Source organism: Amblyraja radiata, chromosome 4, assembly GCF_010909765.2.
Source record: "Amblyraja radiata isolate CabotCenter1 chromosome 4, sAmbRad1.1.pri, whole genome shotgun sequence".
Taxonomy (NCBI): domain Eukaryota; kingdom Metazoa; phylum Chordata; class Chondrichthyes; order Rajiformes; family Rajidae; genus Amblyraja; species Amblyraja radiata.
The window spans coordinates 1,218,760-1,245,597 of NC_045959.1; the positions used below are offsets into that span (position 1 = coordinate 1,218,760).

General features: G+C 41.3%; 1 protein-coding gene across 3 annotated transcripts in view; it reads left to right on the forward strand.

The window, feature by feature from the left end:
* The window catches only part of zfpm2 (zinc finger protein, FOG family member 2), a 660,636-nt gene extending 644,239 nt beyond the window's left edge, over positions 1-16,397 (forward strand). For all 3 annotated transcript variants that reach the window (XM_033018888.1, XM_033018889.1, XM_033018890.1), the window contains 3 exons: positions 5,158-5,364; positions 7,756-7,980; positions 12,854-16,397. In XM_033018888.1, the coding sequence (XP_032874779.1) occupies positions 5,158-5,364; positions 7,756-7,980; positions 12,854-15,375 (2,954 nt within the window). In that variant the 3' untranslated portion in view covers positions 15,376-16,397. The remainder of the gene's footprint in view (positions 1-5,157; positions 5,365-7,755; positions 7,981-12,853) is intronic.
* The last annotated feature ends 10,441 nt before the right edge of the window (positions 16,398-26,838 follow it).

Consider the following 26,838-nt stretch of genomic DNA (forward strand, 5'->3'; position numbering starts at 1 on the left):
TGTTTGTTGGTCCAGAGGAGGATATAGAGATATCTTGCAGAGATTACTAAAAAAAAGAATGAGAATATTAACAATAAGATGTTACATAAGGAGCAAGAATGGTCCATAAAGCAATTCCCGTCTGTTTCACCATTCTGTATGTTTTAGACTGATTTTCTAGTCACCCAAAGAGTCGTTGCGTCTTTCTGGTCGTCGCTGAATTTTCAACATATTGAAAATTTACGCTGACTTATGACGGGTGCCGGCAGTCGGGTAAGTGGGACTCTTGTAGGAAATAGATGCTGAAGCAACTACACATGTACATTTAATTTCTTCGTCTGTGAAGATTAATACAAAGTACATATCAGATTTATCCACCATTGTTTGTATGATCATCTTGGTTTCTAGATGACCAAAAATTTGCTTTAACTGTTCTATGGATCTTCCTTCTAATATATTTGTTGTACCTCTCATGTATTGTTTTATTTTTCCTTCTAGTTTACCCTCATTTCTTTCACTGTAACACTGTACTCTTCTACTCTCTCACATAGATAGTGTCCATCTAGCACCCCACCCTTTCACTGAAAGATCAAACGCATGCATCCGACACTTTCACCGAGACACTGTGCTCAAAACACCCTCTTTTCTCAGAGATAAGATTAAATTTAAATCTGTCCCTTACCTATGCACCTTCAACTCCAACTCACTACCAATGCACAGTTGTATGTGTTAATCCACTTCCTCCCACTCCCCATTCATGGAGATCCCTTGTCCATCCTGTTCCCTCCAATGGACAGATTGTTATGCTTGTCCACTGCCCCACTTTTCTGAAACAGTGAATATAAACAGTATGAATATAACTTCCATCCTTTCACAGTGAACCTGCCCCATCATTTCAGCAAAATGCTATCTGCACCGTCTTTTTCACAATCCGTCCCTTTTTCAACCTCTGCATTACTTTCATACTCTTCTTCCACTCTTCTCCATTCATACTGGTACTCTTCAATTTCCTTGGCATATGTGCTGTTTCCATTCCTTTGCTTCCCCCTTCCCATTCTCTCCCTCACCATTCCCATCAGATAATGCTAACCATTTCATTTTCTTCTCATACTAAAACCAGATAGCCTTCCACTTCTTCTTTTCCAAAGAGACATTATAAGCTTCACTTTCTATCTTTCTTATCTTCCCAAATGCAGTAATTTCTGCCTCCCCTGTTTACTATCATTTTTATTACATTTTTTCCACTTTGTTCTTACACCCTCCTTGTCTGCCATCAGCTGTTTTTATCATTACCATTTACTACCAACCATTTCCAATGGCAATGCCAACTAGCACCACATTACATCCATTTGTCTACCGTCTTGCTGTCTATTTTTTTCAGCTTTGATTTATCCACTTACTTTCAGACCACCAGAACTAGAAACACTGCTGCCTGATTTCTCATTTTCCAAATCGTAATGTATAAGACATATGATTTGAAAACGAAAAATTATATATTTTTTCCCTGATGAGATATGCAGGCGACGAGTAAATCATGAATCTGCATATGTAACCAGGGTGTAGAAACCAATTGTCACAATCGCTTTGCATTTGAAAAACAAATGATGAAAATGATGAAGGGTTTTACATAGGTTTGTTTGCACATTGTTGAAAAGTAACAGACAGGCTTAATTAATTGGCCTGGGTTCCTGTACAACAATGTCCTAATTCAGTCAGAGTGTTAGCATATCTTATTTTTCCTTATCTCTTCTGCCAGATTCTTGCAAATAGTCATTTCTAAATATTAATCTGCAGGAGGAAAAAATGAATTGTAGGTAAAAGCGTTGTCATATTAGAAGATAAACACTGTGGTTACTTATCAAAGACTCCAGTCTTTGCTTCACTAATCAACAACATAGTTTATACTGAATTCACTGTTCTGTTAAAAAAGACCTACCAGGAGTAGCATTTTAAATCTTCCAAGATCTATACGAAAGAGTTGGCTGAAAAATCGAGTTGAATATTTGCTCATTGTAATTTTGTCATTTCTGTTAGAGACATGAGAGACAGTACATGCCTTGTTCTGATTTACCGACCACAGTTAAAACAAAGAGAAGAATGATACCCTTGAGTTATAATGTGGGAAATCACCCAGAGTTTCATCTCTAGCAGGTGGTGTTGAAAAGTGTTCCGGTGAAGATTGGAGCTCAACTTCAGAAGTATGTTTGGCTTTCATATGAAATAACCTTATTGCCATTTACTATCCAGGCTCAAACTTAAACCATGCCTAACTGGCTGCTGCACTAAAAAGTAACTGAGACACGCAAAATCATAAAGTAATCCCAATCTTAGGAAGAAGCAAAACAAAAAGATTGATGGGACATTAATTGGAGGCTGAATTAAAGATTCAGAGCTACGAATTATCTTAGTTTGTGAACTATCTTCCAACCTTATTTTCCTTGTTTTGTTTTGTTTCTTCACATTTTCTCTACTCCAATCATTCTCGATGCTGAATACAAATTGCTCTAACAAGATCATTTGATTCATAATTAAATAATTAATTACTTAACTGGTTTCCAACAGAAAAACAAAATCAAATTTGCTTCCAAAGTTTCCATTTTATCCAAATCAATTAGCATCAATTGAATGAACCTCTTGCAATAATATTGTAATATTTATGTGTTTAACTAAAGCAGGAATAAAAAATTAATTCCTCGTATTGCACATTCTGTTTTAAGAAACTTATTTGGAGATCATGTTAAACGATAGTAAGTCAATACATGGTAAATGATTGGAGCTTGGTTTGAAGTAAAAAATGTCCACAAGTTCCAGAAACCCAAGTAGTTTATGAACCATAAAAGACATTGTCATCAATCTAACTCAAATGTTCTGTGAAGCTCGTGTACACCTAGCGTGCGACAACACCCCTATCCACTCCATATGTTTGTAGCTGTTGTATAATATAGGCTTCTTATGTATAGGTTCTAAAATATATTGTCGAGTAGCTTGTGGAGAGAGCAATATTGGAACACTTGTGATGCGAAAGAACCAGTCAACAGTCATGCACAGAATCTAAATGGAACTCTTTAAAAATGTAAACAAATTTGTCCAATTATCTTGTTTTTCCACATTGTCCTAATCTTTTAAACTATTTTACATATATGTCTGTTTTCCTTTTTAAATCTATTATCTATTGAAACCACTTCCACCACCATTATTTCCCAACTTTACAAGGAATATTTTCAACAGTGTATTGTTTCCAGAGATTGAAGTGTGGGCATGCTTTTGTTTGCTAAAAATAATCTGTCCAAGCAGAATTCAAAAGACTTGAAAGCTTAGTACTGGTAAAAAAAAGTGTAACAGGAATGCTCTGGAGTAATAAGATATCTCACATAGATAGATGAAGAATTGCGCATTATTCCTGGGTCCAGAATCCAATTCATGGAAATTAGCTGTAAAATGCCCACATTCTGCAAAGGAAATTTATATTCAATCTCCCATGAGTGATAATAGATAGTACAGTCAAATGAAAAATCAGTAGACAATGCCAAATGCACATCAAGTCTTATGAAAGTCAAAATTATGCTTTGTTCAGTTTTCATGTACTTCGGTCAAAGCATGGTTCAGAACTAGAAAGTAGAAACGTTTTTCAATATTTGAGATGGCTTTATTGATGTCATGAAGTACGCTCAACATTATTCAATTCTAAAACTAAAGCTTCAGTTAAAAAATGGCTGCGTGTTTAACATCTTGGTCCCTTATGAAGAAACATCCAAAGTTTGTGGGATTTTGACAGGGTAGAGATGAAAAAGATGTTGGGCTGTTAAAAAATAGATGGTGATTACTGTTTAAAAACAAGAGCTTACCAATACAGGACAGAGATGATTTTTCTCTCAGAGGCTCATGTCTTTGGAACTCTCTTCCACAAAGGTTGGTGGAAGCAGAGTTAATATTTTTAAGATGAAGGCGTAAAGATACTTGATAAGCAAGGTGGCCACCGCTAACACAGTACAATGGTCCAGCCAATAGAGATGCTGCCTTACAACTGCAGTGACCCAGGAGACACAAGAAATTGCAATGTATGAATCATACGCAAAATTTAAAATGGTGGAGGAACTCAACAGGCCAGGCAGCATGTGTGGAGGGAATAGATAGAGGATGTTTGGGTCAGGACACATCATCATACTTTGTGTTTTGGTCCAGTAACCCAGGTTTAATTCTGACCTCTGGTACTGATTGTGTGAAGTTTGCACATATTCCCTGTGACCACGATGGCTTCCTGCAGATTCCTCCCACATACCAAAGATATGCGAGTTAGTCACAGTACCCTAGGAACTGTCCCCAGTGTTATTTCCACAGTGACTAACTCACATATCTTTGGTATGTGGGAGGGATCCACAAGGAGCCCACATGGTCACAGGGAATATATGCAAACTCCACCCAATCAGCACCAGAGGTCAACTTTAAATCTGGGTATGAAGATGTGCCCCAAACCAGAATATCATCCAAGTATGTGCATTTGCTGAAATTCCTATGTATATTAAACTCCTTTGCCTGGGGCATTAATTGAGTTTGTATTTTGAATACTCTGGGAGCAGCTTTTTTTTTATTTCACCTGACTTCCATCAGTAGATTGCTCATTATAATAGAATAATCACACAGGGAAAACTTAATTAATTTTCCACAGACTAGAATTGATTAAAAAGAGCTTGCGTTTATATAGTGTCATCCACATCCTTAGAGTATTCCATTGCACTTCAGAGTCGATCAGGTTGGAAGTACATGGTCACTGCTGCATGCATGATGGAGAAAATACTCAGCAAAAAAATGTTTTTCTTTCTGAAAACACCCACCAGAAGCCTTATACCTACCTTAAAAAGCTAATTTAATTTATAAATTGTCACCTCTGTTAAAGCCTCTCAAATCAGTAGAGAGCAGAACGGTTCTGACCAGAATCATTGTAAAAATCACTTGTGTGGGCTTGGTACAATAATGTTCACAGACCATAAGAAGCAATTGAATGAGAGAGAGTGGGAACTAGGTTCGTTGCAAGAATAATTTAGCTTTTGTAATTGTATTAATTTATTTAAATAAACGTTTATCTGGACATCGATGGACATTATAAATAAAAATCAGACTGATTTTGTTGGACACTCGGTTCCAGTTAAGTTGTAAAACTGTTTTTTTCATCTTCTCCAGGTGGCCAGATTTGGTGCACAATGACAAAAATGCTATTGGAAGGAGAGGAACTGATTGCATTTGCTGTGGAATTTGACTCAAGGCTGCAAGCTGTCAGCCAAATGGCCATTAGAGAGGGCATGTATCCAGCACGCCTCCTGGATACTATACAGCTGCTTCCTCAACAAGCAGCCATGGCATCCATTTTACCTACTGCAATTGTCAACAGTAAGATTCCATTTTGTGCATAGATTCAAATGCAAAAATAAATTCTAATGTCTTTCAAAGATGAAATATATAGAACAGGAGCGTCTTCGGTCAAAAAATTCATGATTTAAAATTGAAATGTATTTTATGCGTTCTCATACTAAAATTATACATAAGAAAAACTCACCAGGTATCACTTGTTTGGTTAAAGCGACCTGAATTACCAAGCATCAGAAATGTCAAACAGCTCATTCTCATATGACCCAATTAACTGATGTGAGCTTAATGGAGTTAGCCAAACAAGAACTATTTCTGTTGCCCAAATGCTGTGCTTTTCTGGCAATAAAATGTTATGAACGTAGCACAGATTGGCTTTAATGAAGCAAATTGACGCATAAATTAATGTTTGCTAAACAGGTCTGAACCCAAATCAATAAAAATCACATACATCATTTGTTCTCCTACAGAAGAACAAGTTCATTTTTATTTTTTTTACTGATTACTTTGCCTTACTAAGAGCAGGAGAAAGGATGTTTGCTTTTGATTGAGATAATGTTTAGCCCCATTCGCGACTCCTGGGATAACGGAGCAGTGTGCTTCCAAATGCAGCAAGACCTGGCCAATATCCAAGCCTGGGCTGATAGGTAGCAAATACCATTTAAGACACAACTCCCAGGCAATGGCAATATCCACAGACAAAATGCACACATTACCCCCTGACATTCAATGGCATTACCATCACAAAATCTCCTTTTATCAATATCCTAAGGGTTACTATTGACCTGGGTTAAAGTGCACATTGTCAGATTTTATTAAAGGGTATTTTTACACATAGTGGTTTCACCATGTAGAAATTACAGCTGTGTTTATACATAGTCCCCCCCATTTCAGGGCACTATAATGTTTGGGACACACGGCTTCACAGGTGTTTATAATTGCTCAGGTGTCTTTAATTGCTTCCTTAATGCAAGTATAAGAGCTCTCAGCACCTAGTCTTTCCTCCAGTTTTTCCATCACCTTTGGAAACTTTTATTGCTGTTTATCAACGAGGACCAAAGTTGAGCCAATGAAAGTCAAAAAAACCATTATGAGACTGAGAAACAAGAATAAAACTGTTCGAGACATCAGCCAAACCTTAGACTTACCAAAATCAACTGTTTGAAACATCATTAAGAAGAGAGAGAGCACTGGTGAGCTTACTGATCGCAAAGGGACTGGCAGGCCAAGGAAGACCTCCACAGCTGATGACAGAAGAATTCTCTCTATAATAAAGAAAAATCCTCAAACGCCTGTCCAACAGATCAGATACAATCTTCAGGAATCAGGTGTTGATTTGTCAATGACCACAGTCCTCAGAAGACTTCATGAACAGAAATATAGAGGCTACACTGCAAGATGCAAATCACTGGTTAGCTGCAAAAATAGGATGGTCAGGTTACAGTTTGCCAAGAAGTACTTAAAAGAACAACCACAGTTTTGGAACAAGGTCTTGTGGACAGATGAGACTAAGATTAACATATCAGTGTGATGACAAGAGCAAAGTTTGGAGGAGAGAAGGAACTGCCCAAGATCCAAAGCATACCACCTCATCTGGTATGGGGGTATGGTATCCAAAGCATACCACCTCGGTGATGGGGGTGTTATGGCCTGGGCAGAAATGGCTGCTGAAGGTACTAGCTCATTTATCTTCATTGATGATACAACTGCTGATGGTAGTAGCATAATGAATTCTGAAATGTATAGACACATCCCATCTGCTCAAGTTCAAACAAATGTCTCAAAACTCATTGGCTTGCAATTCATTCTACAGCAAGACAATGCTGCTTAATTGAATTGCTGCATACTGCAACAAAGGAGTTTTTCAAAGTTAAAATATGGTCAATTCTTGAGTGGCCAAGTCAATCACCTGATCTGAACCCAATTGAGCATGCCTTTTATATGCTGAAGAGAAAATTGAAGGGTATTATCCCCCAAAACAAGCATAAGCTAAAGATGGCTGCAATACAGGCCTTGCAGAGCATCACCAGAGAAGACACCCAGCAACTGGTGATGTCCACGAATCACAGACTTCAAGCCGTCATTGCATGCAAAGGATATGCAACAAAATACTAAACATGACTACTTTCATTTACATGACATTGCTGTGTCCCAAACATTATGGTGCCCTGAAATGGGGAAACTATGTATAAACACTGCTGTAATTTCTACATGGTGAAACGAAAATGTATAAAATTACCCTTTATTTAAATCTGACAATGTGCACTTTAATGACATGTGATTTGTTTTCTATTACAAATCTCAAATTGTGGATTACAGAGGAAGATCCATTATTTTATTTCAGATTGTACATGTCACGTTATTTAACTGAACACAACTCTGCTTTCATTCATATTATATATTTTCTTAATACAGAAGACATATTTCCATGCAAAACCTGTGGGATTTGGTACCGCAGTGAACGGAATTTACAAGCTCATCTCATGTACTACTGCAGTGGGAGACAAAGGGAAGGGTCTTCGCTATCAGAGGAGAAAGAAGTTGGTCCTCTTCAGCAACCATGTGTCTGCTCTTACCCGCAATGCAACAAGAGCTTCCCCAGCACGAGAGCTCTTGAAATTCACATGAATTCGCACAGTGGTAAGAATCACCATGGGGTAATTTGAATTTTGCTGTGAATTTAATGGCTGCAAAATTAAATAGACTGCACTGAAGTGAACGTTTAGGATCTGATACTTTTCATCACAGGACTCAACAATCGTAAATAACTTGAATGGTAAGATTACATAAAAACAGCCATCATAAAAGGCATTGAAAAATGTAGCATTGTGCTAAATTTGGAAACTGCAGAATCTTTATTAAGGTCTTATCAGTGTATTAGTACTTTAGCACGTGTTAGATAAATTGACATGAATTATTAGTGATCTATCACCATGAAAATACTTTATGAAACAAATGTTATTTGTGCAGCTAAACTGCTTATTCACAGTTTAACAAAAAAATAAAGAAAGTGATCCTTAATTGGCACTGTAAATGATACAATTGTAAACCCATGACAATAATTTAATTAAATATCAAGAGCAAATCAAAGAATGCTACACCTTCAATTTTCTACAAGCTGAATTGCTGATCTATCCAGTGTTGCTGTGGGTATATTCTGTGGGGAGACCAAATGCCTCTTCACAAAGAGAGAAGAAAATCAGTAGGAGAGCCAATTTGAAGCTGAACTGCACAGCTCCCAGCGGTTGCTTTTGAAACGGTATACATCAGCAGCTGCTCTCTCAGAGACCCACAGAGAAGAGAAGAGAGAGCAAAAGAACACGCAGAGGGAACGCTCACCACATACAAGTATTAATTGTGTTTTTACCAAATGATTTCCACCTTTCAAAGTAAGTTGGGTGAGGTGATTGCTTTTGCACATTCCACATGACCTGGATAAGTTAATTGTGCTTCAATGAATCAGCAATGGATACATTGGACTTCTTACTCCCATCTGTTACATACTGTAAGTTGAGCTAAACGGAGAGAGCTTCCAGTTAGTTGGAACAAATACATCTCAGGAATGTTATGTTGCATTAACATTTTTAGTGACTAATTTTTGGAGAGTATTCCCACATTTTCTATTATTATTTCAGTGTAGCAAATGGCAAGCCTATTTACATACGACAATGACAGTTACACATCCACCCAAAATGACACAACATTTGGTAATGTCACTGATGTATTGAGCATCATTGGGCTGCTGTAAACCAAAATGACCGTCCTAACATGAGGAGCATCTTGGCTTTGATCATGATACAGTATATGTGATGAGTGGTGCACCCATCTGGGAATGGCAGCTGTCAAGTCTGGGAAGTTTAAAGGCTGGCCCATTTACATACATTGACTGAATTGTGAATCAAACAGACTGCAAGCTCAAGGGGAAGTAGCTGCCCAGCCATTAATATTAGGGCCAGGAGTAATGATCATGTACGATCTGCATACTCTTAGAAGGATCTTAGTCAGGAGGAGGGGGAGAAGCCATTCGCCCAGAGACCAAACTATGCAGGACTCAGAAAAAGGACTGACCCACAAGGAAATTGAAAAAAAAATCTTACTTTGCACTATCATTGCTGGTCTGAATGCTTCTCAGTGATTGTGTCAGATGGGGAAAACACACACTGCTGCTCTTCACTCAGACTTAAAATAGTGCTCAAATAGCAATAGAGTAACAGGACCTCAATCTGCATTTGTAGAGAGGACCCTTCAGCTGGGATGATGCAGCCTCTTATGGCAACTTGGTTTCTAACAGATGGGAACAATGAGAAAGGGGAGAACATTGGGAGTAGAGGGACTTTTGCAGTGGGATAGATGGTTGTGGGAAGGAGATCAGGCATTGGTGTAGGATCATGAGTGATAAGCTATGAGTTTAGCATCTTTTTTCTTTCTCTTTTTGCCCATTTAACATTGGTCTCACTAAATTAATATATATTGAACAACACATTATTGACAAAATGATGTCACAATTATCAAAAGTACAATCATACAAACTTGTGACAGTGCATGGCCGCACATTGCTACTGGGATTTAGGTTGATGTTTTTTATCCCAAGCATGAAGGATGCTCAGCCACAGGTGAACGTTGGCAGGAAGTGCAAAATGGTACCTGTGTTTGCAGAAAAGAAAGATGAGAACAAGTCTTCCCTGCTTTGATCCTCTGACACCAATCCTATTTTATGACATTCACACGCACCTCCTCCAACCTCATCTACTGCATTTGGTGTTCCCTCTGTGGCCTCCTTCTTATTGGCGCGATCAAACAGAGATTAGTTGACTGTTTCATTGAGCATTTGCATTAATTCTGCCAAGATTTGCTGGATTTCCCAGTTGCTAAGGATTTTAACTCCCCTTCACATTCTCATACTGACCGTTTTATCCTGGGCCTATTTGATCCATTGGCAGAATGAGGCCACACGCAAATTGAGGAACAGCACCTCGTATTCCATCTGGGTAGCTTAGAACACAATGGTATGAACATTGAATTCTCCAATTTTGGATAACTAACCAGTAAACAATCCTCCCTATGCACCCTCCCCAACCGTCTCAAGCCAATGAGATATTTGTTTTGGCGTAAGTATGTGGAGCTTGATGAGAAGAGTTCATTTTTAACCAGCTTCATACACTATTCAACAGCTGATGTTGAGGTAAATACTACTTAAAACAGCACAGCACCAGGGGAATTTCAGCAAAGACTGGATGCTGAACTGGAAGATGTTAGTGCAAAGACCACAGCCCATGACATATAGTTCTTTGGTGAAGAAGAAACCATGGAGGAGGCAGAGTTATACCCTAACCAAAGGTTGACAGCTCGATGAACAAACCAGGACAAACACTGAGGTTGAGAATGCAAAAGTATAAAGTCACAGGACAGGAACTGTCTTTACTTGATTACCAGAGATGTAATGAAGCCAGATCCAGCAAAATAGAGGATAGTACAGGAGATGCTCTGATGGACAATGCTTTCTGGCGTTCAAATAGTTTCACTCAGTACGCGGTCCATACCTAGACTGGGCTGTCAGAGGAAGCTATGGAAGTAGATACATTTGTAACTTTTCAAATGCATTTGGACAGACATATCGATTGGAAAGGTTCATAGGACCGGGGGGGGGGGGGGGGGGGGGGCATGTTTCAGTACTGTGTAACAATATGACCACTTGATCAGCTCTTCCATCAGCACCGACTACACCCCGCCTTACAGCACGTTCCTATGCAACTGCAAGAGATGCAATGTTCATGCTTCACCTCTACCCTCCCCACTTTCTAGGGATCATAGATTGGGTGATTGATTTGTGGGGAACAGCAATCAGTCTGCAGGAGTGACCCTGAGCTTTCTCCTGTTTGCTGCACTAATGCTTCAACCCACTCCTACTCTGCCCTATGTGTCTTTGGCCATACAACAAGGCCCAATGTAATTTTGAGGAAAAATACTTCATCTTTCACCTGGGAATGTACAGCCTTCCAGACAGTGTGTGGAATGAGATATCCAATGAGTATTACAGTCCAAAGATCGGGCTGCTTCTAGACACATAAGCTTGCATTGAAGTAAATAATTCAATAAGGAATGGAATTAAAGTATCAGTTGTAGTGAGTGTGAAACTTTTGGATTGTTATAAGAACCTACCCGATTCATTCATGTCCTTCAGGGAAGAAAATCTGCCATGATTACTTTCATCTGGCTTACAGTATGTGTGCCCCCCCAGACACATTCTTTATTCTTACCTGCCATCCGATATAGCACTCAGCTTGGGACAATTGATGATGGATAATAAATGCCGGTTGTGCCAATCACATCCACATTGTGTGAATACAATGCTTTAAAAATAACTTTGCCCAGTGCTGGACTTAGTCCTCCCCCCCTCCCCCTTAAAAGGCACAGGCATTATGTAAATTAGTGCATCCAATCAGCTTGATGGCTCCACAAAGTTTTTATTAGTACATATTTTTCCAGACCGGTTACATTTCTGGGCCATAATAATTTGGGCCATGCAGTTCAGGTGGGTCATGCAGTTCAGGTGGGTTTAAATGGCAGTTTTCTCTGATCTTTAACACAAGGATATTCTGACATATTTGCAAGAGAAGATGGCATCTGTTACATTATTTGTGGTTTAATGTTCAAAAGTGCCCAAAATAGTTTTGTGATAGTCAGAGATGCACAATAGTAGTGAAGCATCTGCAAGCAGCATCTTTGCATGCTGAATTTCAAATGGTCATAGGAGCAGAATTAGGCCATTTGGCCAATCAAGTCTACTCTGCCATTCAATTATGGCTGATCTATCTCTCTCCTAACTCCATTCTCCTGCCTTCTCCCCATTACCCCTGGCACCCGTACTAATCCCGTATAAATCCACCTATTTCTGCCTTAAAAATATCCATTGACGGCCTCCACAGCCTTCTGTGGCAAAGAATTCCACAGATTCACCACCCTGTAACTAAAGAAATCCCTCCTCATCTCCTCCCTTTAATTCTGAGGCTATGCCCTCTGTTCCTAGACTCTCCCATTAGTGGAAGCATCCTCTCCACGACCACTCTATCCAGGCCTTTCACTATTCCTATTAATACATATGCTCATTGTAATGATGTGACATTCTGTTGCTTGCTCTTTAAATAGACATATTGAAGAGTTATCATATGTGTCATAGGAATGGACAGAGGAATATCATCCAAAAGGTTAAACTCCTAAATTTAATTGCCAAAATTGCCATGTTATTTTTAGCCTCTTTCTGAACAAAGGTCATCAAAACAAATAAATATTGATAAACTAATGATTTAAAGGGGCAAAAAATAGTTTTGTAAAGGCTTTGCCTTAATGTGTTTTATCCATTAAATGATGAACATTACCAATAATTTGAAATAATGTAAAACAAAATTCAAGGGAAATTAATGTGCAGATTAAAATAGAGGGCTGATTTCTTCGGGCAATCTGTTGTAAGGATGTGATGGAAACACAACAGTGAAAATGTTCTCTCTCTGAACAGGTGTGAAATTTGAAGACTGTCTAACTGCTGGTGCCAGCCTGAAGTGTACCATCTGTGAGTACATTGCAGACAATGTGCTGAGCTTCCAACACCACGTACTCACTCACCTCACGCCAGCAGCCTTCAAATGCAATCATTGCCACTTCGGTTTCCAAAGCCACAGGAAGCTTGTGCAACACCAAGAGCTTCATCACAGTCAAAGCAGGAAGCTGCAAAGGGAAGGTGAAAATGAACACTCTCCTTTCGACGGTGAGGACACTTTTCAATCAATAGCAGCAGATGCAGCAAGTAGACAGGAAGTACCGGCCAGTCCAGGGGTCAGCCAGAATAAGGAAATGTGCTCTGATGCCGAGGGAGAAAAGATAGAGAAAAATGTGAAGTTGAGTGTTACACACCAGAAGAATGAAAACCAGCCTACAGGTAACAGGCAGAACTTGCCCTTTGCCAGAATCAAATCAGAGCCTTCAAGTCCACGACTTGCTTCCTCTCCAATTCAACCCAACATAGGATCCACTGTCCCAATGGGCCCCTTTCTCTCTCAGTTTGCTCTTTCCCAGGATATTGCAATGGTTCCCCAAGCTTCAGAAATTCTAGCTAAAATGTCTGAACTGGTGCACCGTAGGTTAAGACAAGGTGGAAGCAACTATCCGCCTGTCATTTACAGTCCACTTATACCAAAAGGGGCTATTTGCTTTGAATGCAACATCACTTTTAATAATTTGGATAATTATTTGATTCACAAGAAACATTACTGTAGCACACGATGGCAGCATGTCGTCAAATCCCCAGACTTTGCCAACACTAATGAGAAAATGCCGGAGACAATAAGTCCTAGCAGCGGTCCCAGCCCCATTAGCCTCCAGAGTGCCCTATGTAACCCACCAAATCCAGAAAACCCACTTCTTCAGTCATCCAGCATCAACTCCTCTATAGTCCTTGATGTAGCAGGACCGGATGGGAAAAGTTCAGACAAAGATCATTCCATGCAAATGAAGAAGGAGCCATCCACCAGCGGCAATGATGAACAACCAGATGGAAAAACAAAGGATGAGAAGAGTCCTAGCACTCCTGCAGTGGATGCACCTAACGATCCGAATAAGACTACATGTGAAGCCTGTAATATAACATTTAGCAGGCATGAAACATTCGCCGTTCACAAGCAGTACTACTGCGCCACCAGACATGATCCACCAATGAAGCGAATGGCAGCAAATAAAGTACCAGCGATGCAAAGGACCATACGTAGTCGTAAACGGCGGAAGATGTACGAGATGTCACTCCCAGAACAGGAGCAAAGATCACAGATGGTGCAACAAGCTTTTTTTAGTGTATCAGCCATGGGTAGCCCTGGAACATCTTCTCAGGAATCAGTGGAGAATCTAGGTGAAAGCTCCCACAAGAAGTGTGAAGTGTTTCTTGGAAAGCAAATGGAGGTGTCTGCCCCAGGAACTGGAAACCTTGCTCCTGCCAGGTGTAATGTATCACAGTCAGCTGTTGCCAGTATGGACCTAGATCTTCCTATGGATTTAAGCAAAAAATGTTTGCCTCAAACTGAGAAAACAAGCTGTTCTCCGAAGAGACTTTTGGACTATCATGAATGTACTGTGTGCAAGATTAGTTTTAACAAAGTAGAGAGCTACCTTGCACACAAGCAGAATTTCTGCCGAGGTATGGGTGCCCCCCGTACAGAAACAGCCCATTTAGAGCAATCAAAATCTCTCGAGTTGCAAAAAGAAAGTGCTTCAGTGAAATCTGAAACTGTCAGCCCTGAAGTGAGCAATGAGAAAACTACAGTGAAATGTGAGAAAAATGAGAATTCAAAATTGGCCTCCCCAAATGGAAATATATTCCCCCCCCAGTTAGGAACTCTCTATGGACTGAAACCTTTCAATGAGACAGGTCAGCTCACTTCTGTTAAGGAAGAAAACAAGAATGTGGTCTATCCACATTGCCTTTATCCTGGAGCAATAAAGAAAATGACAGGGACTGAGCAATTATCTCCTTATTATGGAATTAAGCCCACTGACTACATCTCAGGAGCTGTTTTCATACAAAGTGAAATAGACGAGCTGGTGCCAGCCACTCGTGATAGAAGTGAGCCTTCTGAAGACCAGCCTGTTTCCAATGGATGTTCTTCTCAGAAGAAGGAAACTGTTCCGCTCATGCCTAAGGGTCGGGGAATGATGACAGTCAATGGAGCAATAAAACAAGATGAAAGATCTTTCTCAAGCAACCCACATCAGGATAACTTGTCCCAGAGTTCCCAGCACGCAGATGGCCACGAATCTCCCTCTTGGGTATCGGAGTGCCCTGTCATTTCAAATGAAAACCCATTGCCTACAGCTAAAGCTTTGTTAGAAGAGCAATTAGTTCACACTACAAAAAGCACCAGCGGTTCTGTTCACCCCACAAATAGCGGGAAATACTGTCGTCTCTGTGACATTCAATTTAATAACTTGTCTAACTTTATAACCCACAAGAAATTCTACTGCTCATCACATGCTGCAGAACATGTCAAATGAAAGTTGCTGCCATGCACTGCTCCTGTTTGTAGTATAGTGTTGGTCCTGCACAGTTTGTATAAAAATGTGAAAATAATTTTTAAAAAATGCTGCTTGATTTACATCAGAACAGTTACACCAGGACAATCAAGGGATGGCTGTGTAGTTCAATAGCTTGAGGCTAGTCTGTCATTTCATAATGCAGTCCATAAGTCTTGATATTAATGTGAAATGCCAGTACTATTTTTCACCAGAATTAATTTATTTTCCAAGCAGTATTCATAGCTGTAGTTAAATTTTATTTAAAGTTTATACTGAAATTGTTTTTAACATTGTATAGTTATTCTTGTGCACTGTAGAGAGAGCCTGAGTCACATACATAGAGACAGCATTTGTAGGTAAACTGGTGAGGTAAAGCACTTGTGTATTCGAATATCCTTGTATTTGTTGCAATTTTCCTGTACGTGCCAGAATATAAGTTGCTTTATTTTCAGACTGCAAACATCAGAAGATGTGAAGGCCTTCAAAACTGCTAAAGAGGCGTACAACTTTCATTTCATATTTAATATAACATTTTCAGTCCTAAATTGCAGCTTAGATATCAGCTTATACAGTAATCAGTAGGCTTTGCTTAAGATGAAAAATATGTAGCAATTTGTTCCTATCCACTTTCTTAAACTGAGGTATGTATGTTTTATTGAAGTTGTTAACATTCTTGTATCTGTACTGTACTTTTCTTTGCTGACACTATTGTCTCACTTTTGAAACATTTGCTGTAAAATGCAAAATTTAATATGAACAACATTACTGGAAGCAGTATTGAACAGTGGTTGAAACCCTTCTGCGGTATTTTATTGAAAATATAATTAGTAGTTGCAGTTGCTGTTACAAAAGTCATTTGGGGACAATGAAATCTGAATCATAGAGTACCAATACTGCAACTGGTGATAAAACAAATATTGTTCTACTTCTGATAGAAATTATTTCTCAACAATGTTGTTACTATGCATGTATATGTATGGAATAAAAATTCCATAAAGCCAGAGAACATAGATTGCATTTTTGTTGTGCTTGGGGTGACATTTTTAATCAGCATGTGAAACTCTCAGGATTGATTTGCAAGGGCTGAGATTGGAAAATTTCATTCCAAAATCCAGAGAATTTTCTTTCAAATGTGTATAAAATTTGATGCATATTTCCCTGATGATAGGATATAATTATTCTGTTGTGCTAAAGTGAAAGTTGTAGATTCTGTACAGTGAATCATCGTTACAACAAGCCAAAGGGGGGTGGGGGGTAAATGGAGTTCGCTATTGCTGATTATTGTATGTAGTTGAAACAAAGAACTACAGGAGAACACAAAATAACACAAAGTGCTGGAGTAACTCAGTGGGTCAAGCAGCATCTCTGGAGAACACTGATATGTGACATTGGGACCCTTCTTCAGACTGATTCAGTCTGCTGAGCTACTTCAGCACTTTGTGTCATCTCTATTATACTAGAGGGCCTGTCCCACTGTACGAGGTAATTCAAGAGTTCTCCCTAGTTTTCCCCTGATTCAAACTCGGAGAATGTCCGTAGCGAGTTCGTGGATTTCTCGTAGCGGCTCGTATGATTAAAAAGTAACAATTTTTTTCATTGCGAGTATTTATTTACTCGTGGACATTTTTCACAGTGTTCAAAAAACGTCACGAGTTTACCGGACTTCCCGAGTACCTACCGTTACTCGTACGAGCCGCTACGAGACATCCACGAACTCCTACGGACCCGCTACGGGCATTCCCCGAGTTCCAATCAAGGGAAAACTCGGGAGAACTCGTGAATTACCTCGTACATTGGGACAGGCCCTTTAAACTCTTCCCTTTGTCCTCAACATTCTAAATGTCTGTGAGCCCGGGGTGTTTACCTTTCTTTTAATCTCCTTATTTGTATCTTCTTCCAAATGTGTGGCCACAGCCTTCCCATTTTCACACATGCTACTCCCATTTTCTCCCCCGACCGGATACATATCTTCCCGTCGCATTTCAACATATTTCTCAAGTTAATAACCTTTTAAAAATACCCTCAAAATATTAAAGTTTTCAACGTTCTAATGTTGAAGAAAAAATGCTGACAAAATTCACACGCTCCGGGCGCGAGGGCACTCCAGCACTCCAACCCACTCGGCTCAGCTGGAATCCCTCGCCCACTCCATCTCTACCCTCCCTCCCCCACTCTACCCCCCTTACTCTAAACCCCCCTCCTCTCTCCCTCTCCCTCTCTACCCCCATCACCATCTCCCTCTCTACCCCCTCCCCATCCAGCATTCCAACCCACTTGGCCCAGCTGGAATCCCTCGCCCACTCCATCTCTACCCTCCCTCCGCCCCCCCCCCCCCCACTCTACCCCCCTTACTCTAAACCCCCCCCCCTCCTCACTGCCCCTCTCCCTCTCTACCCCCATCACCTTCCTCTCCACCCCCTCCCCATCCAGCACTCCAACCCACTCGGCCCCGCACGCTCGGCTCTGCGCACACAAGAAGGGCTCCAAGCACTGGATTCGGGACGAGGGGCCCATCGTGGTGAGTTGCACCCCAGCCCTTTGAGAAGGACCGGTTCTCCAAGCCCGACTTCACCTCCCTCGACGTGCTCACCTTCACTGGCAGCAGCAGCATCCCAGCCGGCATCTATATCCCCAACTACGACGACATCCGTCTCGCTCGGTAATGTGCTGGCCGTGGCCTACTACACCCAGGAGAAACTCACCTTCCTGGAGGATCACGACATGGACCAGTACGTCAAGTGGAAAGGCCCCTCCTTCCAAGCCCAGGTCGGCCTTCACAAGCTGCAGCGTTACAGCAGCGGGAAGCTCTTTGTCCAGGGCAGGTGTCTCCAAACTATGGCCCGCGGGCCACATCCAGCCCGCCACATGGTTTTATCTGGTCCGCACCAAGCTCAGTGCAGAACGAAGCGTGTGTCCGTTAGGCGTCGATTCGAGTCAGGTGGCGCGGCGGCCCGGAGCTGCTCTTAGTGTTGTTACTGGGTAGGTCCCTCGAATGGTCAGAGCCGAGACATCACAGGGCCGCCGTGAAGAAGGGTGCAATGGGGGACGGGGGGGTTTCGGCAGCGGTGGTCAGAATGGGTCGGTGGCGAGTTATAAAGTGCGATCGTTCTCTCTCTCTTCTCTCTGCCTCTCTCTCTCTCTCTCTCTGCCTCTGCCAGTCTCTTTCTCTGGGGGGGTGCGGTTTGTGTGTGACGCCGAAGTAGGAGATAGCGGCAGTGAAGGGGGAGGAGAGGCTGAGTGGACAACGACAGGTCAACAGGAAGGAGCAGCAGCAGGTGGGAGGGGAGGGAGCCCCAGGGTGACTGAGCATGTCCTGTCAGTGGTAGTGGCTGAAGAAATCGCTGTCCCCATGCGGCTGCAACACGAGTCCAACAACAGTCACGTCTAACGGATGGTTCAGTGGGTGAAGAAGGGCTCACTGGTGTACTTGCAACTTCCTGGGGCGGTGTCTGGAACCAGGGCCGTTAGGTCGATTCACTTTAACCAAACTACGTTATAAAGGGATCCGTTAAAATGAGAATTTACTGTACTGCCACTATCAATGTCTTTTGGCATCAGTGAACCACCAGTCTATAGTTGTGGCCAGTTTCCAATATTTTTGGTGAAAGTAATTGCAACAAAATTGATGTGCTATTGGTACAAAATGTAGAGGAGTAAAAAAATAAGAAATGATGTTACATTATACAGCATCTATATTAAGTGTTGCTTCAGGGATTTCTCCTATCCCATCCAAATAAATAATGGGAAAGATTTTTTTTTCCTTGCAGAAGATCAATCCTGAAAAAGCCTTTAAGAATTTCACAAAGTGGTGAAAATCAGAGTATTTGGATATTGATGTTGCTGATCAGATTGTGTGGGGGAATATAATATAGATATAAATTAATCCACACCCTTTTGACCTAGTGTGAGGCTCACACAAAATGTGCTGCATTGTATCCTGACATAGAGCACACCTGATGGCCAGTTTCGATTCAACACATGCACCACAGATGGCCGACATTTTATCTTTTTTTAAACACAAGCGAAAATGTTTGCAATGTAAGCTCAGGCATCTGCACACACTGCTGCAGCAGTGGCACAGCTCATAATGCTTATTCAAGGCACTTCAAAGATTCCACACTGCACCAGAAATCTGTCCCCCAATAGTTCACTAGGATTGTTGAGGTACTACCCAGGGAAACAATCAGTGGCCCTGTGGAGAACTATTCCCTGTGCCTCAGATAGACACAAAATTGTGGAGTAAAGGGGCTGTCCCACTTTCCCGAGCTGCTCACGAATTCCCCCGAGTTTTCTCCTTGATTCAAACTCGGAGAATGTTTGTAACGGGTCCGTAGGAGGCTGTAGGAGTCCGTAGATATATCGTTACGGCTCGTTATGCCAGCCGTAGGTACTCGGGGCATCAGGTAAGTCGGGACGTTTTTTCCAGCATGACAAAAAATGTCCTGGAGTAAAAAGCTAGTCGGGAGGAGAAAAATTGCTACATTTAATGCCTTGAGTACCTACGGCTGACATAATGGGCCGCTACGATATATCTACAGACTCTTACAGCCTCCTACGGACCCGTTACGAACATTCTCCACGTTTGAATCAAGGGGAAAACTCGGGAGAATTCGTGAGCAGCTCGGGAAAGTGGGACCCTTAACTCAGCGGGACAGGCAGCATCTCTGGATAGAAGGAATGGGTAACGTTTCGGGTCAAGACCCTTCTGAAGTTCTTGAGTCTAAAGAAGGATCTCGACCCGAAATGTCACCCATTCTTTCGATCCACAGATGCTGCCTGTCCCGCTGAGTTACTCCACCATTTTGTGTCTGTCCTTGGTGTAAACCAGCTTCTGCAGTTCCTTCCTACTCTCTGTGCCTCTCAGGATGGCATCATTCAAGATCACAGCATCATCTCTACCAGTACCTTGAACTTTGACTAGCAGCCAGGCAGACTTCAGATGTTTGAGGCAAGAAAGGAGAGTCCAAAGTTGAAACGTCCAGACCAGAATCTTCTCAAGGGTATGCTACTGCATCATATGCCGTCTCTTTGGGAAACAGTACTGCAGGTAAAGGCTCGTGAGTAATTGGTGCTGAAGGGACGAACATGGATGATTAATTGATTTTTCCAACATTTTTGTTGGTTGGATGTGAGAAGTAGTTTGGAATAGCAATTTGGTGCAGTGCAGATGATAAGACGATCGGCAGCAGAGGTAGGGAAAGATGGGATGAAATGAAAAATATTCCTTTATCTTTATTCACTCCAGCTTATAATGTCTCTGGCAAAGCCAGATGTAATAATGATAAAATAATGATTATTCCTAAAAGCCATGGCAAGGTGGTAGGGAATCACAGTTTATTTCTCATTGTGAAGGTATTTCCAGGGTGCTAGTAAGTAGGAAATTCCAACATTTTCCAAACCTACCAAATGGAAAGACAAGGATGGTGAAAGCATGGGAACGCCACCACCTAGAAGTTAACCTCCAAGCCATGCACCGCCCAAACATGGAAATATATCACACTTCCTTCATTGTCACTGGGTCAAAATGCTGCAACTCCTTCCGAACAGAATCATGGTATACACACACTTCAAGGACTGCAGCAGTTCAAGATGCCAGCTCACCACCACTAAAAGGCAATTCAATGCTAGCTCAGCCTGCATAGCCAACATCCCTTCCATGTATGTACAATAAATAGCCAACAACCCAAAGATAGTTGAGAAAGTGATTTGTAAGGAGGGTATACAGTGTATAATATCTAGACAGGTTAAGTGAATGGGTAACCAGTTGGGAGGTGGAACATATCAGAAATCAGAATAAAAAAGCAGAATATTATTAAATAGCTTGAGAATGTTGAGTGTGAGTGCTGGGAGAGGTCTAAGTTTAATGTCTTTTAATTTTTACTGTTTTTTAGTCCTTCGTTTTACGGTTTTTAATGGTTTGTAATAACTTTTTGTCCATGAGTTCTCATGTACAGCACTTTGTGGCAACTGCGGTTGTTTAAAGTGCTTTATAAATAAAGTTATTATTATTATTAGTTATTAAGTAGTCCTGTGGACCCTATTCCATTCTCCCAGATACTCCCACCTTTTCATTTCTGTTCTTTTGATTGTACCTTTCACACCAGAGCATGAGATGTGCCTTCCTTTTCTTCAGTCGTACTCCCCCCTATTGTCCAACACATTCTTAACTGTGACTGTGCCATCAGCTGCCCTTCTAATCCCTTCTGCTCCTAACCAGGGCCAAGACAAGAATGGTTTTGTCCTCACTTTCTGCCGCACCAACCTTCACATTCAACAGATCATTCTCACTATCCCCCCCCAGATCTAAAAGATTCCCCAAATCTCCAAAGGGAAGGTATTGCCTTCTCCATAAATCCCTTTACAGCATTTGGACTGGTTCACTCCTATCTTCACTCATTCCCACTCCCAGCATCATTCCATGCAATCGCATAGTTGCAAAATCAAACCTATTACCTGTTTTATTCTCTTTATCCCAGGACCCTAAAACTTACTCAAAATAAAATGGTGCCCTTCTACCAATCTGGTGCTCACAGGATGGTCTCTTCTGCATTGGAGAACCAAAACGCAGACAGGGTGATCGTTTTTGCAGATTACCTCTGTTTTGTCTGCAAAGGCGACACTGAACTTCCAGTGGCCTGTCAGTCCAGTTCTCATCCCAATTCTAATTTGAGCACTAGTTTGTACATTGTTCCAATAAAGCTCAACATTAACTTGATGGACAGCACCTCACCTTCTAACTTAGCATGTTATAGCATTCAGGACTCAATATTCAATGTTAATCAGACATTTGAGTGATGTATTTTCACTTCCAGCGTTCAATATTTTTCTCTCTTCTTACAATATGTGAGATTGCTTTCATCTTCACTCACGTACACTTCCCTCAGACAGGCCTGTTATTTCCCAAGCCGCCATCTGTTTTTCAGCCAGCACCACCATTTGGTTTCTCCTAGTCTTCCACCTTTTGTTCACTTCATCTTTTCCCCTTTTCTCTGCAAGTCATGAAACTAAAACAAAATATCTCTGTTCCTTTTCTCAAGTGTTCTTTGTCTGCTAAGTACTTCCATTTTCTCTTTTTATATTAGATGTTGAGCAACTGCAAGATTGTGCTTTTCTTTCCAGCCACAGACTGTTCCCAATGCAATCACCGCTGAGATAGCCATGAAACATAGAAAATAGGTGCAGGAGTAGGCCATTCGGCCCTTCGAGCCTGCACCACCATTCAATATAATCATGGCTGATCATCCAACTCAGTATCCTGTACCTGCCTTCTCTCCATACCCACTGATCCCTTTAGCCACAAGGGCCACATCTAACTCCCTCTCAAATATAGCCAATGAACTGGCCTCAACTACCTTCTGTGGCAGAGAATTCCACAGATTCACCACTCTCTGTGTAAAAAATGTTTTCCTCATCTCAGTCCTAAAAGATTTCCCCTTACCCTTAAACTGTGACCCCTTGTTCTGGACTTCCCCAACATCGGGAACAATCTTCCTGCATCTAGCCTGTCCAACCCCTTAAGAATTTTGTAAGTTTCTATAAGATCCCCCCTCAATCTTCTAAATTCTAGCGTGTACAAACTTAGTCTATCCAGTCTTTCTTCATATGAAAGTCCTGCCATCCCAGGAATCAGTCTGGTGAACCTTCTCTGTACTCCCGGTGTGGTTGTACAACTGCAGCAGAACCTCCCTGCTCTTATACTCAAATCCTTTTGCTATGAATGCTAACATACCATTCGCTTTCTTCACTGCCTGCTACACCTGCATGCCTACTTTCAATGACTGGTGTACCATGACACCCAGATCTCGTTGCATCTCCCCTTTTCCTAATTGGCCACCATTCAGATAATAGTCTACATTGTGGGGGGATGTTTTCATGTTAAAGCTATTTATTATTGTTATGTTTGTATTCTTTCTTATGTGCTGCATTGGCAAAAGGAATTTCACTACATCTAGGTGTATGTGACAATAAATCAACCTTTGAACCTTTGAACTTTTCTGTTTTTGCCACCAAAGTGGATAACCTCACATTTATCCACATTATACTGCATCTGCCATACATTTGCCCACTCACCCAACCTGTCCAAGTCACCTTGCAGCCTCCTAGCATCCTCCTCACAGCTAACACTGCCCCCCAGCTTCATGTCATCCGCAAACTTGGAGATATTGCATTCAATTCCCTCATCCAGATCATTAATATATATTGTAAATAGCTGGGGTCCCAGCACTGAGCCTTGCGGTACCCCACTAGTCACTGCCTGTCATTCTGAAAAGGACACATTTACTCCTACTCTTTGCTGCCTGTCTGCCAGCCAGTTCTCTATCCACATCAATACTGACCCCCCAATACCGTGTGCTTTAAGTTTGCATACTAATCTCTTATGTGGGACCTTGTAGAAAGCCTTCTGAAAGTCCAGATATAACACATCCACTGGTTCTCCCTTATCCACTCTACTAGTTACATCCTCGAAAAATTCTATAAGATTCGTCAGACATGATTTACCTTTCATAAATCCATGCCGACTTTGTTCAATGAATTCACCACTTTCCAAATATGCTGCTATCCCATCTTTAATAACTGACTCCAGCATTCTCCCCACTACAGATTTTAGACTAAATGGTCTGTAATTCCCCGTTTTCTCTCTCCCTCCCTTTTTAAAAAGTGGGGTTACATTAGCTACCCTCCAATCCTCAGGAACTACTCCAGAATCTAAAGAGTTTTGAAAAATTATCATTAATGCATCCACTATTTCTGCGGCTACTTCCTTCAGTACTCTGGGATGCAGCCTATCTGGCCCTGGGGATCTATCGGCCTTTAATCCATTCAATTTACCTAACACCACTTCCCGGCTAACCTGGATTTCACTCAGTTCCTCCATTTAACCCCCGACCCCTTGCTATTTCCGCAGATTATTTATGCCTTCCTTAGTGAAGACAGAACCAAAGTAGTTATTCAAGTCGTCTGCCATGTCCTTGTTCCCCATGATCAATTCGCCTGTTTCTGACGGCAAGGGACCTACATTTGTTTTAACTAATTGTTTTTAACTACATTTGTTTTTAACTTATATTAGATGTTGAGCAACTGCAAGATTGTGCTTTTTTCCCCAGCCACAGACTGTTCCCAATGCAATCACCGCTGAGATAGCCTTTAGCAGCTAAATGCTGAAAATGTGCCCATTAGCTCAAACATATACTGTGGATTTCAGAAGACATTGAGTAAAACGTCAATTAGTTCAAAAGCTACTTTAAGTCAGGTCTGCTGTTGTCAGCAGTAATGTCATGTTTTCCTGGTTGTATTATCATAGAGCTACACAGCATGAAACAGGCCCTTAGGTCAAACTCGTCAATATCAACTAAATTGCCTGAACGAGTTAGTCCCACTTGTCCACACTGGGCCTATATTCTTCCATATCTTTCCTATCCATGTACCTGTCCAAGTGTCTTGTAAATGCCATAGTTGTATCCACCTCTACCACTTACTCTAGCAGCTTGTTCAATATGTGTTCTTTTAGACAAAGTTTGCTTGTGTAAACGGTGCTGATGAGTCCGATTTCTCAGATGTTGAGTGGCATTCCTTATCCCCAAGTGTCCCATATGATGACTAATAATCAGCAGCCTGTTGCGTTGCTGCCCTGATTATTAGCAATTCACTGTTGCCTAGTAATTTACTTGCTGACTGGATGTTGAAGAAGTGCTAATGCTGCCGCCTCACACTTCCAGAGACCTGGGTTCGATGCTGACGTCAGGTGCTGTCTGTTTGGGATTAATTCATTCTCCCTGTGACTGCATGGGTTTCCTCCTGGTGTCTCCCATATCCCAAATCCCTGGGTTTGTAGGTTAATTAACCTCTGTATTAATTGACCAAAGAATAGGGAGGAGATGCCAAAGTGGAATAATATCGAACTAGTCTGAATGGATGATTAATGGTCGGTGTGGACCGTGGGTTGAAGGGCCTGTTTCCATGTAGTATCTCTAAAACTAAAACTCATGACGGTGTGGGGAGCTCAAAATCATTGGTGATTCAAAAATAAAATGGACAGTTCGAAAATCCCTATGTTCACACTTCCTGCTGTTCACTACCCAAAGAAGAGATGCTCCATTCATCTTTCCTTGAGTATGAAATCTATGTTAGTTCCCTCATGCCGTTGTGAGAGATATCACCAATGCACCCAGTTCTACTCTGTAACAAGTTCATGACTTGGTTACATTTCATTACCAACAGCTGAGCAGTTTTGACACTGATCTGTGGATGCAAAAAAACAAAAATGATCCTGTGGCTGACCGACAATTAAAAATGGTATTACGCCAAAAGAAGAGTCATAGAGTTGTAGAAAATTGCAGAAGGCATACAGACCCTTTGGCACAAGTCCCAACCAATCATCAACTACCCATGAATAACATTTCTGCATTAATCACATTTAAAAAATTAGGTTTAGGTATATTATTGTCACTTGTGCCAAAGTTTAGTGAAGAGCTTTTTCCAAGTTATCCAAACAGAAAATCTAATACTATACATATATAAATAGAAACATAGATAAATAGGTGCAGGAATAGGCCTTTAGGCCCTTCGAGCCAACACTGCCATTCAATATGATGATAATCTAAAATCAGTACCCAGTTCCTGCTTTTTCCCTAAATCCCTTGATTCCTTTAGCCCTAAGAGCTAAATCGAACTCCCTCTTGAAAACATCCAGTGAATTGGAGTGCAGTGCAGTGCAGTGGAGCCTCTGTGGGAGCGAATTCCACAGATCCACAACTCTCTGGGTGAAAAAGTTTTTCCTCATCTCAGTCCAAAATGGCCGACCCCTTATTCTTAAACTGTGCCTCCGGATTCTGGACTCACCCAACATCGGGAACATTTTTCCTGCATCTAGCCTGTCCAATCCTTTACAAATGTTATATTTTTCTAAATTCCAGTGACTACAAGGCCATTCGACCAATTCTTTCATCATATGTCAGTCCCACCATCGCGGGAATCAACCTGGTGAACCTACGCTGCACTCCCTCAATAGCAATAATGTCCTTCCTCAAATGAGAAGACCAAAACTGCACACAATACTCCAGGTGTGGTCTCACCAGGGCCCTGTACAACCACAGTAGGACCTCCTTGCTCCTAAACTCAAATCCTCTCACAATAAAGACCAACATGCCATTAGCTTTCTTCACTGTCTGCTGTACCTGCATGCTTACTTTCATTGACTGATCAATTTAAACTTACGTACAAAAGGGAAGATACAGAATGCAGAATATACTGTAGTTCTCAGCAGTGCAGTGCATCAGTTGTTGGCAAAGTCCAATGCCCGCACAGGGGTAAAGGTGAATTGGACAGCACTTTAGCTTGTGGAAGGACTGTTCAAAAGCCTGATAACAGAGCTGTTCCAGAGCCTGGTGGTGTGTGCTTTCATGCTTCTGCATCTTCAGCCAGATAGGAGCAGGGAGAAAATTA